General features: G+C 40.9%; 3 protein-coding genes across 6 annotated transcripts; 2 read left to right on the plus strand and 1 right to left on the minus strand.

The window, feature by feature from the left end:
* Nucleotides 1–245: 245 nt before the first annotated feature.
* Nucleotides 246–2,209, minus strand: h3f3d (H3 histone, family 3D). The gene is made up of 4 exons (XM_031291391.2): nt 2,005–2,209; nt 1,101–1,243; nt 789–942; nt 246–712 (listed from the first exon to the last, which is right to left on the minus strand). The coding sequence occupies exons 2-4, from the start codon at nt 1,226–1,228 to the stop codon at nt 584–586; spliced, it is 411 nt and encodes a 136-aa protein (XP_031147251.1). The 5' UTR covers nt 1,229–1,243; nt 2,005–2,209; the 3' UTR covers nt 246–583.
* Nucleotides 2,210–4,220: 2,011 nt separating this feature from the next.
* On the plus strand, nt 4,221–6,287 carry c22h8orf33 (chromosome 22 C8orf33 homolog). The gene is made up of 5 exons (XM_031291451.2): nt 4,221–4,474; nt 4,831–5,282; nt 5,362–5,452; nt 5,635–5,781; nt 5,899–6,287. Exons 1-5 carry the CDS (start codon nt 4,447–4,449, stop codon nt 6,111–6,113), a joined length of 933 nt encoding a protein of 310 aa, XP_031147311.1. The 5' UTR covers nt 4,221–4,446; the 3' UTR covers nt 6,114–6,287.
* Nucleotides 6,288–6,981: 694 nt separating this feature from the next.
* anks3 (ankyrin repeat and sterile alpha motif domain containing 3) lies at nt 6,982–13,814 on the plus strand. Of its 4 annotated transcripts, none has more exons than XM_031291210.2 (16): nt 6,982–7,103; nt 7,771–7,968; nt 8,059–8,257; nt 8,732–8,853; nt 8,937–9,018; nt 9,142–9,259; nt 9,387–9,536; nt 10,189–10,293; nt 10,469–10,584; nt 10,677–10,841; nt 10,928–11,052; nt 11,139–11,280; nt 11,809–12,082; nt 12,169–12,240; nt 12,328–12,420; nt 12,507–13,814. In XM_031291210.2, the coding sequence occupies exons 2-15, from the start codon at nt 7,802–7,804 to the stop codon at nt 12,408–12,410; spliced, it is 1,920 nt and encodes a 639-aa protein (XP_031147070.1). In that variant the 5' UTR covers nt 6,982–7,103; nt 7,771–7,801; the 3' UTR covers nt 12,411–12,420; nt 12,507–13,814. The 4 variants fall into 4 exon arrangements, with proteins under 4 accessions (XP_031147070.1, XP_031147071.1, XP_035853143.1 ...); XM_031291211.2 differs by having other exon boundaries at nt 7,034–7,103; nt 7,747–7,968; XM_035997250.1 differs by lacking the exon at nt 6,982–7,103 and adding an exon at nt 7,122–7,444.
* Nucleotides 13,815–15,790: the final 1,976 nt, after the last annotated feature.

Here is a 15,790-nt window from a genome sequence, read left to right on the forward strand (position 1 = left end):
AGAATTGTTTGTAATTTCTCTTTTCAGTTCACTACATACACCTTAGCATGCCACGACATGCTTAGCAATGGGAACTATTCCATTTTTTTGATGCTGCCTGACATGCTTAACAAGCCTTTGCTGATCTTAAATTTAGATTTCACTTACAGCACTACAAGCATTAACTTTATAGTTAAGTAAAATACTTCCCTTATCCTATCTAAAGCATATACTCCTTAAGGGAAAAAAAAAAAAAAGGCTGAGAATTTGAGGTAGCGGAAAGTTTATTTACAGCACAACAAGAAATCCTGTGACATGCACACACAGGATAACAAGGTATGGATTCTAAAATAGTATGCAAACCTGAGAAAGGCAGTGGAATATTGTTTTTCAGCATTTACAGATATGAATGCTCTATTCTACAGTGAATAGACAGTTGGAGAAAGTCCAGAGTGAAATGAAAAAAGTACAAAAAGGAAAAAACAAGCCTGAAACTGCAAATTAGGTGGTACACATGCTGGTAATAGTTCCAAGATTTACAAAACAAACCCCCAGTCAATCCCACCCACCCCCCCCACTAAAAAGATAAAATCCAATGAATCATTTATGCACGCTCCCCTCTAATTCGCCTGGCCAGCTGAATGTCCTTGGGCATGATGGTAACCCTCTTTGCATGAATAGCGCACAGGTTGGTGTCCTCAAACAGTCCAACCAAGTAGGCCTCACTGGCTTCCTACACGAGGAGAAGAAATCAAAGTTATAACACACTTAAGCGAGATAGAACATGTAAAAAGAAAGTGCCATCTCACCTGCAGAGCGCCAATAGCTGCACTCTGGAAACGCAGATCAGTCTTGAAATCTTGAGCTATTTCCCTCACAAGACGCTGGAAAGGCAGCTTCCTGATGAGCAGCTCGGTGGACTTCTGGTACCGACGGATCTCACGCAGAGCAACAGTACCAGGCCTACAACAACAAGTGAACGCAATGAAACACTGGGGGAAAACCGATACCCACTGAACAGTTTGAAATAATGCATGTGTACTGTTATTTGTTGCCTCAGATTTACAATCACAATAGCCTTGCTACACCACCACTAACAAACCTGAGCACAGCATGTGTACCTGTATCTGTGGGGCTTCTTCACTCCGCCTGTGGATGGCGCGCTTTTCCTCGCCGCTTTGGTGGCCAACTGCTTCCTAGGCGCCTTTCCTCCGGTGGATTTACGAGCGGTCTGCTTGGTACGAGCCATACTTCACCTGCAGGTCTGAAAACAAAAGATGAAGCCAACAACGAATTACATTTCACACGTAACATTACTGCTCTTAATACGCTACTTTTAACTGGACAAATTAGCTACTACCCTAGTGAACAAACGTCACTGTAGCAATTTCACAATTGACACTCGGTTATAACTAACAGTCTCATATAGAATAAACAATTCCCTGATATATTTTTCAGCAACGGTAACGTTACTAGAAACATTTTGTTAGCGGCAACTCAATTTGTGATGGGACGTTTCTTAATGCGCAGACATGGTATAACTTCTGTCGATACGCCGATGGTTTTATTTAAACAAAACAAGCCCATTGCCAGCCGCGCCACCATTAAGCTGCGGGACACACACACGTTTCTTTGCTGTCGTTAGCGAGCAATTTTAAACCGATGCAAAATGGCGCCAGCTAGCTACCGCTTAGCTAGGCTTTAACAATGTCACTAATAAGCCACGGTAGTCATCTAAGCCCACTTGATAGGACTATTCAAGTTAAGTAAACCTTAAATGTAAGTTTAATTGTAATAGCATGTGTTTCTTTGAAGTGAAGTTTGTACGAGTATCTCAAATGTAGCTAGCTAGCAGTTAGCCGACTGGCTATGGCGCGCGCCGTTTTGTTGTCAAGTGACTAACGAAGTCCAACGTTATATTACAGTTTCTTAACGAAATTAAAGTGTACTATATAGTTGATGAAGTTAGCCATCAACACCAAATGTGGAAACACACAATACTAATAGTTAACGCTCACACTTTACCTTTCTGTGTTTTCTTTCCGGGAAAGTAGCGTATCCTCGCTGTGCGTCGGCTGACTATATTGACTGTGGGGGTGTGCAGGAGGTGGTATTTATAGTCTGAGAGGAGCGCCGCTTGAAGTCCCGCCCCTGAGCCAACAGGACTGGTCCACAGTCAAATCCCTGAGTGGAGGAAATAAGGAGGATCACTGCCTCTGCATTTAAAGTAGAATGAAACAAGAGTGCCTTCTTTTAAACGGAGGTGTCGACATAGTTTGAATTCATTCATGAACCCGAAACTGCATCCTCTTAGTCCGCACAGTGTTGGAATTAGCAATTGGTTCTACATCCTTATGATTCATCAAATCTCTTACAGGAGTGCTCACCGAGCTCAAATCCCCTTCTTTTCTTTGAATGGAACGAAAGGGAACAATGCTGTCCAGTTAAACAACAGATACGCTAGTTATGTGTAGAAATTAGTATTTCAGCTTCGGCTAATGAATTGGGAAAAGCGTGTTCAGTGGCAGGCAATAATGGAAAAGGGATAAATCCTATCCAAGATTAACATAGGGCATATTCTGTTCGGGATGCAGTTTTATTTGCACGCCATCAGTCAAGTACAAGACAGCTGTTCTGAGTCCATACTTGGCTATAATCTGAAAACAAAACAAAGAGAATAACAAAACGTCTCAAAAAAAAAAAACCTCACCATACCTGTTTTAACCAAAGGAAACCAACCAAGCATTGTACATCGACAGCATGAGCTCAGCTGCATAAATAAATCTCTGTATACCCACGAATGGTTGAGAAAAAACACAAGGCGTTGTGTGAAGAGTTACAGTACAGAACACCACAGACAAATTCAGCATCATGCTTCTGCTGACAGAACCTAGATGGATCATTATGTTTCATTCATTTCTGGTGTCCACACTGCTTTCTGAGCTCAACATCTGTTTAGGAAACACTCCGGACTGGTCATTTACATTTACATTTATTTAGAGCACAAACATCATTTGTGCTTGTGTTCAAAGAGGAGAGTTCAGCTGGAAGCGGATCCAAATATATACATATTTTTTTTACTTATAGTCTTTATTTACTTCTCATAATGCATATACATTACCACATTCTTTTTACATTAGTTTTATATATTTGCAATACTGTCTACACAAATTATATTATATATTTATATTACATTATATTTTATTAGTTTATATTTTTGCCCTATATCTTAACTTTCACGAGATAAGATTAGATTATTTTGCTTTTACGTGTTTTTCTTTAAGGTTTTCATTGCCAACGAATACTTGTTATTGTTATTGTCGCGAACATATTGTTGTGCACATAACCATTAAAGAACCTTGAACTTTTGAACCTTGATTGTAGCCTTTTTATGATTGCAATTTTGTTTATCTGGTTTACTGTTGTTGTCATCTTTATATTGCTTACACCTGTAACATTAAGAAATTAAGCCTCATTTTCAAATGATTTGCAATTATTTCCTTGATCCTCTTTACCATTTTTCAATGTCTTTGTTTATTTTTCATATATGAAAAACATCAAATCGGTCTATAAGGTCTGCGTATGAATCTTTTTTGTTTGCAGTGATTAAAAACGTTGTATTGTTTTGTTTCCTGCACATGGTCTGGGAGTGTGAACAGGTGCATGAGTTCTGGAATAAAACTACATCAATAATATCTGATGTGATAGGATGTTGAATTCCTACTGACCCGATTGTTTTGTTACTTAATGACGACTCTAAATTACACCTGCTTGGGAGACAGAAGAAAATTTGGCTAGCCGGCTCAACCGCAACCAAGAAAATTATAGCTCAATGCTGGCTCCCCCCCCCCACTCGCTTTGTATAAAACAGTGGTCTAGACATAGTTATGCTTGAGCTCTCTACAGCAAGGATTAACAAAGACAAATCATCGACTATAGATCTATGGAAAAGCGCAGCAGCACAAATATCAGACCTAATGACCTCAGCATCACAAGAACTAGAGGAGAGTGACTAGGTAAGGTGTGATTTCTGTTTATTTGTTTGTTTTGTTTTCCTCGAGACCGCAGATGGGGTGGGAGAGGGTTTTTGTTCTTGTTCAATTGTATTTGTTTATTCTTTATGTTGTAAAAATATAAAAACCAATAAAAATGGTTCTAAAAAAACGTTGTTTTGTCAAATGAATCCACTCAGTAAACTAGCCTATCTGGGTCATGATAACGCCACCAAGCGGAACGACAGGCGTTGGGGAAATATTACCAGACGGGCCTATTCTCAGGTGACACCGGTGGTAGGTCTGAACACAACATGATTTCACGGAAAGCAAGCAAATAGAAGTATTTTACAAATATTGGCTAAAAACTTGAGCCTGTTCCGCTGAGCATGTCTGTATCCTGAAGCGTCGAGTAAAATAGTTCCGTCTAACAGGCACCTTTCAGCTGAAAACCTGCAACACTGGAAGAATCAGCATGACCGAGCAAAGGCTGCTGTTAATAGGTACATTATAACTGAATTACAAATCTTACACAGTACAAGCTTAAAGCATTTCCTATGAGCCTTGCTGCATGCACTTGTGTGGTCTATTAAGGCCGTATTTGAGGAACAAATTGTGGATTTAAATCGTTGGAGTCGGTTTGTCTGAAAAATGTCCCCAATTTGATTCAGTTGTGGGCTTAAAAGGTTTTCACTGACTTATTTTATACATCTGCGTGTATCTGTTAGAATACGTTTGGGGGTAATTAACGCAATTCTAAGTCAATGCAATACCCCCAAAGGTCAGTTATCCTAATGTGTGTGTGTGTGTGTGTGTGTGTGTGTGTGTGTGTATGTGTGTGTGTGTGTTCGTTCAACAGATATTGAACCGAAGTCAAACAGCTCTGCTCCTGTCAACGACAGAGCTGAGAATCCCGTCTGGACTCGCAGTGACAACACCTTTAGATTCAACTTCGTCCCTGACAACTCTCCAGCACTTCAGGAGACAACATCTCCATCATACGTGACCCAACCAGCAGCGAGCCGGATATCCTTTACAAGACAGGGCTCTGATTTTGCCTTCAACTTTCAAATTCCTCCTGGTCCACCTGTGGAAAACATGGAGACGACAGAGACCCCAGACACTTGTGTCCAAGAGGAAAAGCCTTCCCCGCTGCAGGAGGTTAACTCTCCTCCTGAGCCGTCAATGCAATCAAAAGCGAAGAAGAAGAAGAAGAAGAAATCTGGAAAGAAAAACCACTCAGATATCACCGAATCACAGCAGATACCTAGTTCAGCTGAGGGGTGTCAAGGAGGCGAGGACACAGAGCTGGTCAGTACGAAATCATTTCCTTTAAAGTAATCATGGTGGGTTCTGGTTGATTTGATGTCCGAATGTGACTGTGTTTCAGAGTGCAGAGGAGCAGCTGAACAGACAGCTGGACTGGTGCATCGAGCAGCTGGAATTGGGAATAAAGTCCCAGAAGAGTACACCGAAACAGAGTATGAAATTTAATTTCTACATCGTATGACCTGTTCATACAACATATATGTTTAGGATATGATTACTCAGACCATGTGAAGCCTGGTGTGACCAAAAATATAGTGTACTTTGTCGTATATAGTATTACAAATGTGTATGTGTAGCATATACAGCACACATGTTAATAGCATTCTCCGCGCAGAGGAGGAAGCCTCTCGTGCCCTGAAGACTCTACGAAGCTCCAAAGCTCCCCTGGCCAAGAAGAGGCAGGTGATGAGAGCCATGACGGGAGATTACAGGAAGAAAATGGAAGAGGAAAAGAGCAAGCAGTACAAACTCATTCAGAGTGGTGAGTGGGTTGTAGCAGTCAAGTGATTTGAAGAGTAAAAATGACTCATGAATTGTAAAAGAACTTCTAGGTTTGTTCAAAGTGCTGTTAATTGACAGATTTCTCCAATTCCAACAGAAATTGCATCAGGTCAGGTCAAATTTGTGTCGGATTCTCCAAAGAAGTCTGTTTTCCACCGGAGAGCTGACGTCAAAAGCCAGACACCAGCCACAGAGGAGAAGCTGCAGCAAACTGGAGCCCAGGATACACACCTGAAAGCACAGACGCAAGAGGAGACTCCAGCTTTTGTCTTTACTCCCTCAAAGGAGGAGTTTCGCTTCAATTTTCTCTGATTTGTACCCTGAAGACACATTTCACCAAACATAATGTTGGACTGTGCCTGTGGTTTGTGAGCTGCGAGAAAAACAATCACAACACTTAAAATAACATATTCAAAATCTTGAATTGCTGACTGCTTGTACCATATATATCTAAATAAAAGATTTTGTATTTTTGTTAGCATTGTATTTTCTATTTAAATGTGTGTGTATGTGGGAAATTATAACGTTTTCCTCATCAGCAGCTACTACATTGAGGTCAGGTCAATGCAGGTTTGTTTTTTGGGTGAGGGTCAAATAGGTTATAAAAGGTTGCTCTGTAATTATGTCTGTTAATTATGACCTGTATATTCATTTTATACCTGTTAAATACATCTGCTAATTGAGGCAAAAACACGTTTTGTAAACCGTGTCACTTCATCATAGCATAAAAGTACTATACATCAGTGGTTCCTAATCTTTTTGCCTTGTGACCCCTCACGATGAGGCCATGTCTCCTTGTGCTCATATTTACAGGTCTTGGTGTGGACAGGAGCTGTGAGCAGTCCAACAAAGTGTGATTTTTTTTGGTTTTCAGATTGTTTCAGTTGAAGGATTTTTAGGGGCATGAGAATGTAAAAGTGTCTAGTATTTCAAGTATCTATATTTCTTTTCCAAAGATTTAAAATCTGAAAATAAATAGAAACTGTAACAGATTGTATTTCTTATCCCTAACCCCCAGCTTGGGAACCAGTGCCTATATGATTATATCAGTAACCTACACACTCAAATATGTTCCTACAGGTCGATGCAATGAGTTTAAGATAACACTGGCCAGTCATTATTATCAAAGCCCGTCTACGGATATATTAGAAATTCTTTGTTATTATATTAGTGTATGTGCTCTTGAAAAAGTTTAGCCGGACCTCTCAAACAGGAAAGGGCGGGGCATGGTTCAACACGAGCACAATTTAGCGTGACACAAAAGCAAAAAGTTTCAGCCGCTTCAGTAAACTAACGTTACCTGTAAGTGTTTAACGTTTGACGTTCGGCGGTATTCTGAAATATTAGCTAGTTCGTTTAGTTTGTCGTTTGGTAAATTAGCTTTATTCATAGTGTATTAGGTTGGTGTAGGGAGACGTTCACACCGGGCTAACGTTATCTAACGAAGCTAACATTGAGCTAGCTAAAGAGTAAAGTTGAAAGCTGGAGCTTGTAAAGGCACAGAGGAGACAGAATAGCACTGATTGAGGTTGAACAAAATGTCCCATTTAGCATGGGAGAATTAGGGGGGCACTGCCTAAAACGTTGGAAGACTGCACCAGGGAAAGACGAAATACCGTTAACGTTACATCATGCTGAAACAAGTATGGAGGGATTGAAGAAGTTGTTGCTATCATTTAGTAACGATTAAGAGTGGACATTTTCAATTGGGACATGTTAAGATCACTGTTTGCATTTGACAGGGCTTTGCGGAAAAGAGGGAGACATGTAGAACATACAGTTCAGAAAATACAAGATGGGATTAATCAAGTTCAAATGGGAATTGTTCTTTACAATAGAGAAACTCAGGGAATGCAATAATCTGGAATTATATGTGTTATTTGTGTGTATATATATATATATATATATAAAAAAAAAACTAAACATTTTGTCTTTCGGTGGTCAGTCTCAGGACCACCTCTGTTTTCAGGTGTGTGGAGGGACGAGTGAAGACGTGCAAAATGTCTGAGCTAAGTGACGAAGCCAGTGAATCGGAGCAACTGGGTGCCAGCCTCTCCCTGTGGCTGGGGGACTCCCTGGTGCGGCCTGGGGAGCTGGACGTCCCTCTGGACCTCCACACCGCCTGCTCCATCGGCCAGTATGATGTGGTGGCAGAGTGCATCCAAAAGTGGGTGCCTAAAAAAAATAAATAAATAATAATAATAACAGTATCACCAGATGTGTTTGTATTATCCACAGCCTTTGGATCTTTTTTCAGAGGTGAGGTGGACCTGAATGGCAAGAACATTGGAGGATGGACCCCACTGATGTATGCATCTTACATTGGCCATGACAACATTGCAAATCTCCTACTGGAGGCAGGGGTGAATGTAAATGCTACCACTTCCAAAGGATTAACGCCATTGATGCTGGCAGCAAGCTGTGGGAATGAAAGTATTGCATACTTTCTGCTTCAGGTACAAAATGGCTCCGTCAGACAGTAACAGTTCATGCCATGCTATGTTGGTGTGTTCAGAAATCCAAGCACAACATGTGTTCAGAAAAGTTTTATTTATGATTGCAAAATCACGATGCACCGTGGTCACACTTCAGTGACAAAATGACACCATGCAGAGTGATTGGGTTGTCTGTTGCTGAAAAGCATTGTATTTAGAAAGGGGTCATAAGAAAATCAAACCCAGAAGGCAAACAGTAGCAAACACAGACGTCTGCTTGGCAGGTTACTCTCAAAACCCAGAGGTTGGCTTTAAAATTACCAACAAGGATGGTTTAGTTGCCTTACGTCTAAACTCTTTTTTCATGCTAAAATAAAACATTTGACAAAACATACCCACAGTTTTTGTTATTTTCTTGATAAGGTGTTAGATTTATCTATGTAACACTTTGTTATTCAGAGTATGAAAGGCATTTTGTTTTTCTTACCCCAAAAGCAAGGTGCTGAGTTGGAGCTAAAGGACTCTCGAGGCTGGACCGCTCTGTTCCACTGCACGAGCACAGGCCACCAGCAGATGGTCAGGTTCCTGCTGGATAACAATGCTGATGCCAATGTCAAGTAAGTGTCTTCATTCATCCCAAAACCACTGCAATACTTCATTCAGAGATTTCATTTCTTTTTTTGTCTTCTTTCATCCACAGGGAGCCAGGGTCTGGTTTCACTCCCCTGATGGAGGCTGCTGCTTCTGGACATGAAATCATTGTACAGTACCTGCTTGATCATGTGAGTAGGTTACATTTGCACGTCACGGAGGACGAGTGATGATGATGTGACACGAAGAAGGGGCTCGTTGTCCTGCTCACACAGAGATAATTCATTATGATCCTGACTCTGAATAATTTACAGAAAGTTAAAGTAGACGACCGCAACGCCAAAGGAGAGACCGCCCGTGCCCTAGCCATGATGTACAGCTATACCAAGATCGTCAGTCTCATTGACTCACGTTCTCCAAGGACCAAACCAGGTACTTGTTGATACGGCTCAACTTCTCATTGTTTATTTATTTTTTTTACAAAATATGTTGTTATCCTTTCTATGCATTTTATTTTGGGATTGTTTTTTTTTTTTTTTTTTCTGTTCTAACGCGTCAGGACATTTTGAAGACCTGAGCTCCTCTGAGGACTCGGACAGCGCGCCCCCACGGATAAGGCCAAGCCGAAACCGAGCTAAAGGCGTTAGCATCCATGATGGGCCCCAGGCCATTGCCAAGTTTGGAGTAGGAGGCACCAGCAAGCTGTGTGGTAGTGTTGCATAATATATCCAGTCTGCCAACCTGTATCCATAGTGGCTCCAGTTAAATTACATAAATTACAAAAAAGTTCCTTAAAAAGGAAATACAAACAGTCTGTGCATTAAGGAGGTTGATTGACACTTAACACTACTTTGTGTACAGCGGAGAGTTTTTCCTTGAGTGCTGAAAAACTCTGTTTTGAGATTTCATCACAGGAATTATTACAAAATGTGACAGTCAGCTTTAATCTGTAAAAGAAAAAATCAATCACTCTCAGCATGCTGCCATTCATAAATATAGTCGTGACTCATGAGTAGGCATGGGCCTGTATGAGATTCTGACAGTATGATAACCTTCAGCAAAAATTTCACGGCATTACGGTATTGCAATTACAGCTCTGAATGTATTATTTTTGAAATGTCTGGGTTAAAAAAAAAACAACTCTTTTTCTCCATTGAACACAATGTATTTTATTTTTAAACACACTGCACACTGGCAGGGAGAGAGATTTCTAAACTGCACTTTCTGTCCTTGTAGACTAGAAATTTTGAGTGGTTTTGAAAACGTGACTTTTTCAAACCACGGTATACCTTGAAACCGGTAAGCGGCCCTCGCCTACTCGTGAGTAGGGAAGAAGTTTAATACTGCTTTTCTCCTCACAGAGCCTCCTGCAGCAGCGCCAGGCTACATGACGAGTGAGGGCATCTGCTACCGTGACGTGACCTCACCCATCAACGAGCTGGACGGCCAGAGCAATAGCAGCAGAGGTGAGGGGCACGCGATTACTAGCGTTTTGTGACATCTGAAATACTTAATGGAAATAGTTACACGTGTCTTTGGAAGAAATGGACCACAAAAAATACTGCAATGTAAGATAAGTAATGTCCTCAGTTACACTGGGTGTCTGCCAAAGCAATTCCATATTTTATGATACCGCCACAGATGACAGTCCATTCTTTGACAATGACATGCCCACCATGAGGAGCAGCAGCAGCAGTAGCGAAGGCCTGCCTCACGTGATTGGCCTCAACTGGGAAGGCTCAGTGGAGAGTAACGAGGTGAAAACAAGAGCACAGCAATCCACGGATTTAGGGTCAAACACTAGATGTTATTTAGAGATCTCTGTGACAGGTGTCCCTTTCACCACCAGGACTCTGACCAGTGCAAAAAGAGCAGCTCTCGCAGAGTAAATAAGGGCCATCACTCAAAAGGCAAGAGTCGCCGTGGAAGCAACGATGCAGCTCACTCCAGCGGTACAGGGAACTGTGGGATGCTCTCACATGCTGGTCTTCCACCCACCTACACTGGTCCAAAGGCATGTCTACGTTTGTTCACTCTGTGTGTGTGTGTGTGTGTGTGTGTTCTGGACTGCCTTGGGTCTAAAATCTTCCATTCCTGTAGGATCTGGCAGAGTTCTTGGAACAAATTGGTTTCTCTAAGTATCTTCCCGTACTCGAGGAGCAAGACATCGACCTGCGTATATTTCTCACCCTGACTGAAAATGATCTCAAAGAAATAGGGATCACGTAAGAGACTCTTTCCCATTTACTCCAGCACATTCAGTGTTTGTTTTCTCATAGTATGAAATGCCGAATTCATTCCTGCTCTCCAGATTGTTTGGACCCAAGCGTATGATGACCTTGGCTATTGCAAGGTGGCACAGCAGTGCTCGACCACCCAGCGACGCTCTGGAACAGGCTTATGCTGACCAGCTTGAAGCTGAGATGCAGGAGATGGCCATTCAGCTACACAAAGTAACTACAGACTCTCACTGTAACTGCCATACACATATTTCACATTTCTGAAAGTGCTCATATTCTGCTTTTTTCCCTTTCCTTTATTGTGTTATATATCTTTTTGTGCACGTTTATAGGTTTACAAAGTGAAAAAGCCCAAAGTCCACCCCAAAGGGACTTACCATCTTCCAGAGAAAACACTGTTCACAAACAGCTCTGTTGTAGTCCAGCCTTTACTTCTGCCCTCATACTCTGCTTCTGACTAGCTAGTAGTGCTTACCTAGTTATTTGCGCATGTGCGACTCCCAACAAAGATGGTACAGAAGTGTGATGCCTCACTCTGTAGCTAAAACAGAGAGCTCAACACACAGAGTGAAAAGAGGAGCTGTAGCAATGTGCAGTACGACAAAAATAGTGTTTTTTGAAAATTAAACCACAAACCTATTCTGGTACAACCTCTAAATACAATTATGAACCTGAAAATGAGCATAATATGAGCACAACTGAAAACCTTTTACCCACATTTAACTAAGTGTCCATATGTAGCACGTTGAGGAGGCGGAGAGCCTGAAGAGCCAAGTGTCTCAGGAGAAGGAGCTGCGTAACGTGATGGAGGGATGTCTGATGGAAGACAAGATGGCATGGAGGAGGGTCCATGCTGAGCTGGTGGAGAACCACCGGCTGACTCAGGAAATGAGCGCCACACTGGCAAAGTCCAGGGCCTGCAGCACTGAACTGCTCTCCTGTTTCACTACTGATGGGAATAGCAGCTCTTATATGGGCGTGGAAGATAAAACAAAAGTTGACAATGGTATTAAAGGTGGGTTGAGATGTACTGTGCTGGATAACACCTTACATTTTGTGATTTAATTTTAGTAAGAAGTAAGATTTTACTTCTCATTGCAGCCGGGGAGGGCATGACGCGCTCCAGTGTTGCAGAGCTACTAAAGAAGCTGGATTCCTATGAAGAAGAACTGGGTAAGATGGTGTAATGCTCAGTGATTCATGTGGTTTTGTGTTGTCAGTGAAGTCTAATGCTGGTGTCTGCTTCTTTCATCGTTATAGCTGGGACCCTGCAAACTGTGCTTCAGAGTCTGAGGCGACTTAGTGCCCCTGAAAAAGTCTCCGATAGCTGGGAACGGCCTTAACCTTTTACAGGTTAGTACTTACCGTTGGATGAACACAACAAGTGTTCTACGGCCGGTAAAACAAGAGAAAATAACTTTAATTTCTTGTAATTTAAGAGGCGGTTTACCAATATTTGACGGAGGGTGATCTAACCACCCTGAACAATCTCACTGAAATGAGAGAAGGCCAAGGACAAGGCCAGCCCTGCCGGACCAGAGCGGCTCGGGGAGTGAATCAGCGGACCTGCTGTTTCTCCGGGATTGGCCAATGGACCAGAGCTCGCCAGATGTGGACAAGGCCAATGGTGACGGCAGCTACTGCAGGGAAATGACAAATGAGCAGGAAGGGTACCTGACCCTCACACGCTTGTGCTGGTGTGTACTGGACTCCAGTAGTTGGGATGAGGAGGGACTGATCATGGATCAGAAGCTGTAATACTGTGAAATGTTTCTAATAAACTGTATGCTCTTCCTATATGAAATGTGGTTTAAATGATCATGCCCCACGCCGAAGAGGTACATTTTTCAAAATGAGTCTGGTAGTCAATAAGTAGCTAAAAGGCGTTATTCCTGTTATTTGTATGCTGTTGTTGAGTGTTATAAATAATGTCCTGCTGAATGAATTTTAAAGATAAGTTTGTGAAAGTCAGTTAATCATTAACAATACATTGTTTTGGGCTGTACCAAGTAGTTCACAGCTTCATTTGTAACGTTGACATTCAAATTCTAAATCAACATTTCTAATGCTGTGCCATTTTTTTTCCTTTTCTTTTGTGTTTGCATGTCTATTCTTTCTGTTTCGGTATTTCTGCACAGTTGCAGACAAAGATTAGGCTACACTAATATTATTAGTGTTGTAAAATTAGATTCCAGTGGTGGCTGCGTAGGATTGTTTCAGACTCCTGTGATCCAAACATTCCCAATAACTCCAGAGCGCTGTTAATTCCAAAAGTCAAAATTTATTGAAAAAAAAAAAAGAAGGGATGTAATAATTTCCAAACTTCACAATGTTTTTATTCAAATGGAAATATTCTGCTTCAATCCATATTTGTTTAAAAAACCAAATGTTCACTGCTGTCAAAATTGCTTTCCCACTTGCTGCACACAAAGGGAGGAACACACCTGTATTAACGGCGGTCTAGCACCATAAATTACATACATATAACCAAATTGAGGATTTTGTTCAGGGATTTTTTTTTTTTTTTTTTTTTTTTTAAGGGTGATCACGTCATAAAATATGACGACAGACATTTAAAGCTTAATTCGAAAACCTCAATAGAAGCTTTGGATAAATCATTCATTGGCTTCACTGTATAGCTTCCTAAATGAGATTGTTCTTAACCTGAAATTCTCCCAAATCTTCAAAATGCCAGATAAATCTTGGTTGTATTTGGACCTGAATTAAAACCTTGTTTCCTGAAAGTTGAGGGTGGATGCCTCAATTATGTGTCATTTTTCTATGCGTTTTAAATTGACATATGCAACAGACGATTTTTTTTTTTTTTTCATTTAAATGCTTTTCAGGGTGTAATCAGATGTTGGAGCAGCACATCCTTATATGCAAAATTATCAGATTGTCTCTCTTACAAGGATGTGCTGCTCCCAACATCTGATTACACCCTGAAAAGCATTTAAATAATAATAAAAAAAAAAATCTGTTGCATATGAAATAACGAGTGGTTGTGCAAACATTGTGGACAAAATAATCCATACAGTAAACAGAAAAAAATAATATAGAAATACCCACCAACAGCATAGTCCTTTTAGGAGAAATTCCATGATCAGTTGTATAGAACATTTCTGAGGTCAAGCAGTAAAATGTAGTCTACACAGCACATTTGGAATCCTGTTAAACTTTCTCAAATCTTTTTAAAAAGCAGCGGACAACTGCAAAATGATTTGTGACTTAATGCCGATTTGTGGTTCCGAGATGAATTCACAATGCATAAAGCTTGTGCTCAGGTAGACTTGTGCATCATAAAATATTTCACACTTTGTCAGTGGTTTCTTTTTTACTTCTTATAAAACCTTTAAATGGGATTTATGTTGCTCATGGGGTGGGGTGGGGGGTGGGGGGGGCGCTCTGCATTAGACTTCAGCAGATGTGTTGAATATATTGGGACATTTTTACAAATGATTATATTGTCGGTCTCTAACAAACACTTAACATATTGTCTGGGCCTGTATTTATCAAGCCTCTAAGAATTACTCACAAGAACACTGCTAAGACTTGACTTATGAGTAAAAAAAGTCTTGGCTCAAAGCTGCGCTTAAAAGTTAGTTATCAAGCATCTCAGTTGTAATTTAAGTGAAGTGTAGGACTATATGTTAAGTGTCAGTCTTAGAGATGATTCACGACACTTGCTGTGCCACAAACAGGATTGTGGATGACGACATAGGCATGGACCAATCACTGAATAGATTTCCTTATTTAAGAATATTCTCAGATAAATTCACATTGAATAGTGAAATTCCTAAGGAGTTTACGTTCAACACACATTTGACAATAAATAATTCTCATGAGAATACATTGTGATATACACATTAGAAATGAAAGATAAACACGTTTTCCACCATGTCTTAATTACAATTTTAAACCAGTGTGCTGTTTAATGACCTGCCTATATACTATAGCCTACTGTAGATTTTTTTGATTAAATGCTCATCGTCAAACATTTCAAAAACATTCTTCCTCTCCTGAAAGATTTGCGCAGCTCTGTCTCCTCAGTGCCATCACAAGCCCCTACTGGCAACTCCTAACCACTTGAGAGACCTCTCAAGCTGTCTTAAATAACTGGGAGAGTAAGAGTGATTCTTAGCTTTAAGAAATTTGATAACTTGCTTTTATACTTAAGTTTGAAAGTAGGAGTAAATGTCATGAATTCTCAGCACTTAAGACTAAAATGGCACTTTGAGAAGCTTGATAAATACAGGCCCTGGTCTTCACTTCTGGACTTAATGTACAGATGTCTCTATGTCTCCAGCATGTCTAGTCTGACTCGAAAGATGTGGTTAATATTTCATTTGCTGAAACTACGGAGCAGTTCTGTGCCGACAGAGCCTCGTGGGTCAGGGATTCCCCTCCTGATTGTTGGGATGCCCTCATAAGGAGTACATCTGAAAATCCTCTATTGTGCCCGGTAACTTGGCAGTAAATCGATGTGTGACAGTTGCAGCTCAGTTAACAACCTTGGCACTACATGGATGTTGGCTGAGTTTTGCTTGAGCAGCTGATCCAAATGCACCAGCCTCGAGCCTGCAGGCTTTCAAATTAGCACAGACCCTGCCCACTTCATACATCACTGCTTTGGCCCTCATGATTGACAGGACAACTGTAGAGTTGTTAATGTGAAATATGGGACACTATTAAAGGTGATGATGACTGTACCAGTGATATGTTA

The sequence above is a fragment of the Sander lucioperca genome, chromosome 22 (assembly GCF_008315115.2).
Source record: "Sander lucioperca isolate FBNREF2018 chromosome 22, SLUC_FBN_1.2, whole genome shotgun sequence".
Taxonomy (NCBI): Eukaryota; Metazoa; Chordata; class Actinopteri; order Perciformes; family Percidae; genus Sander; species Sander lucioperca.

Coding starts and splice junctions, on each gene's coding strand:
- anks3 (XM_031291210.2), top strand. CDS start 7,802: ATGTCTGAGCTAAGTGACGAAGCCAGTGAATCGGAGCAACTGGGTGCC. Junction 10,294..10,468: donor CCAGAGCAATAGCAGCAGAG/GTGAGGGGCACG, acceptor ATACCGCCACAG/ATGACAGTCCATTCTTTGAC. Junction 11,053..11,138: donor CTCAAAGAAATAGGGATCAC/GTAAGAGACTCT, acceptor CCTGCTCTCCAG/ATTGTTTGGACCCAAGCGTA.
- h3f3d (XM_031291391.2), bottom strand. CDS start 1,228: ATGGCTCGTACCAAGCAGACCGCTCGTAAATCCACCGGAGGAAAGGCG. Junction 943..1,100: donor AAGAAGCCCCACAGATACAG/GTACACATGCTG, acceptor TTGTTGTTGTAG/GCCTGGTACTGTTGCTCTGC. Junction 713..788: donor CAGCTATTGGCGCTCTGCAG/GTGAGATGGCAC, acceptor CTCCTCGTGTAG/GAAGCCAGTGAGGCCTACTT.
- c22h8orf33 (XM_031291451.2), top strand. CDS start 4,447: ATGACCGAGCAAAGGCTGCTGTTAATAG. Junction 4,475..4,830: donor GCAAAGGCTGCTGTTAATAG/GTACATTATAAC, acceptor TTCGTTCAACAG/ATATTGAACCGAAGTCAAAC. Junction 5,283..5,361: donor GAGGCGAGGACACAGAGCTG/GTCAGTACGAAA, acceptor ACTGTGTTTCAG/AGTGCAGAGGAGCAGCTGAA.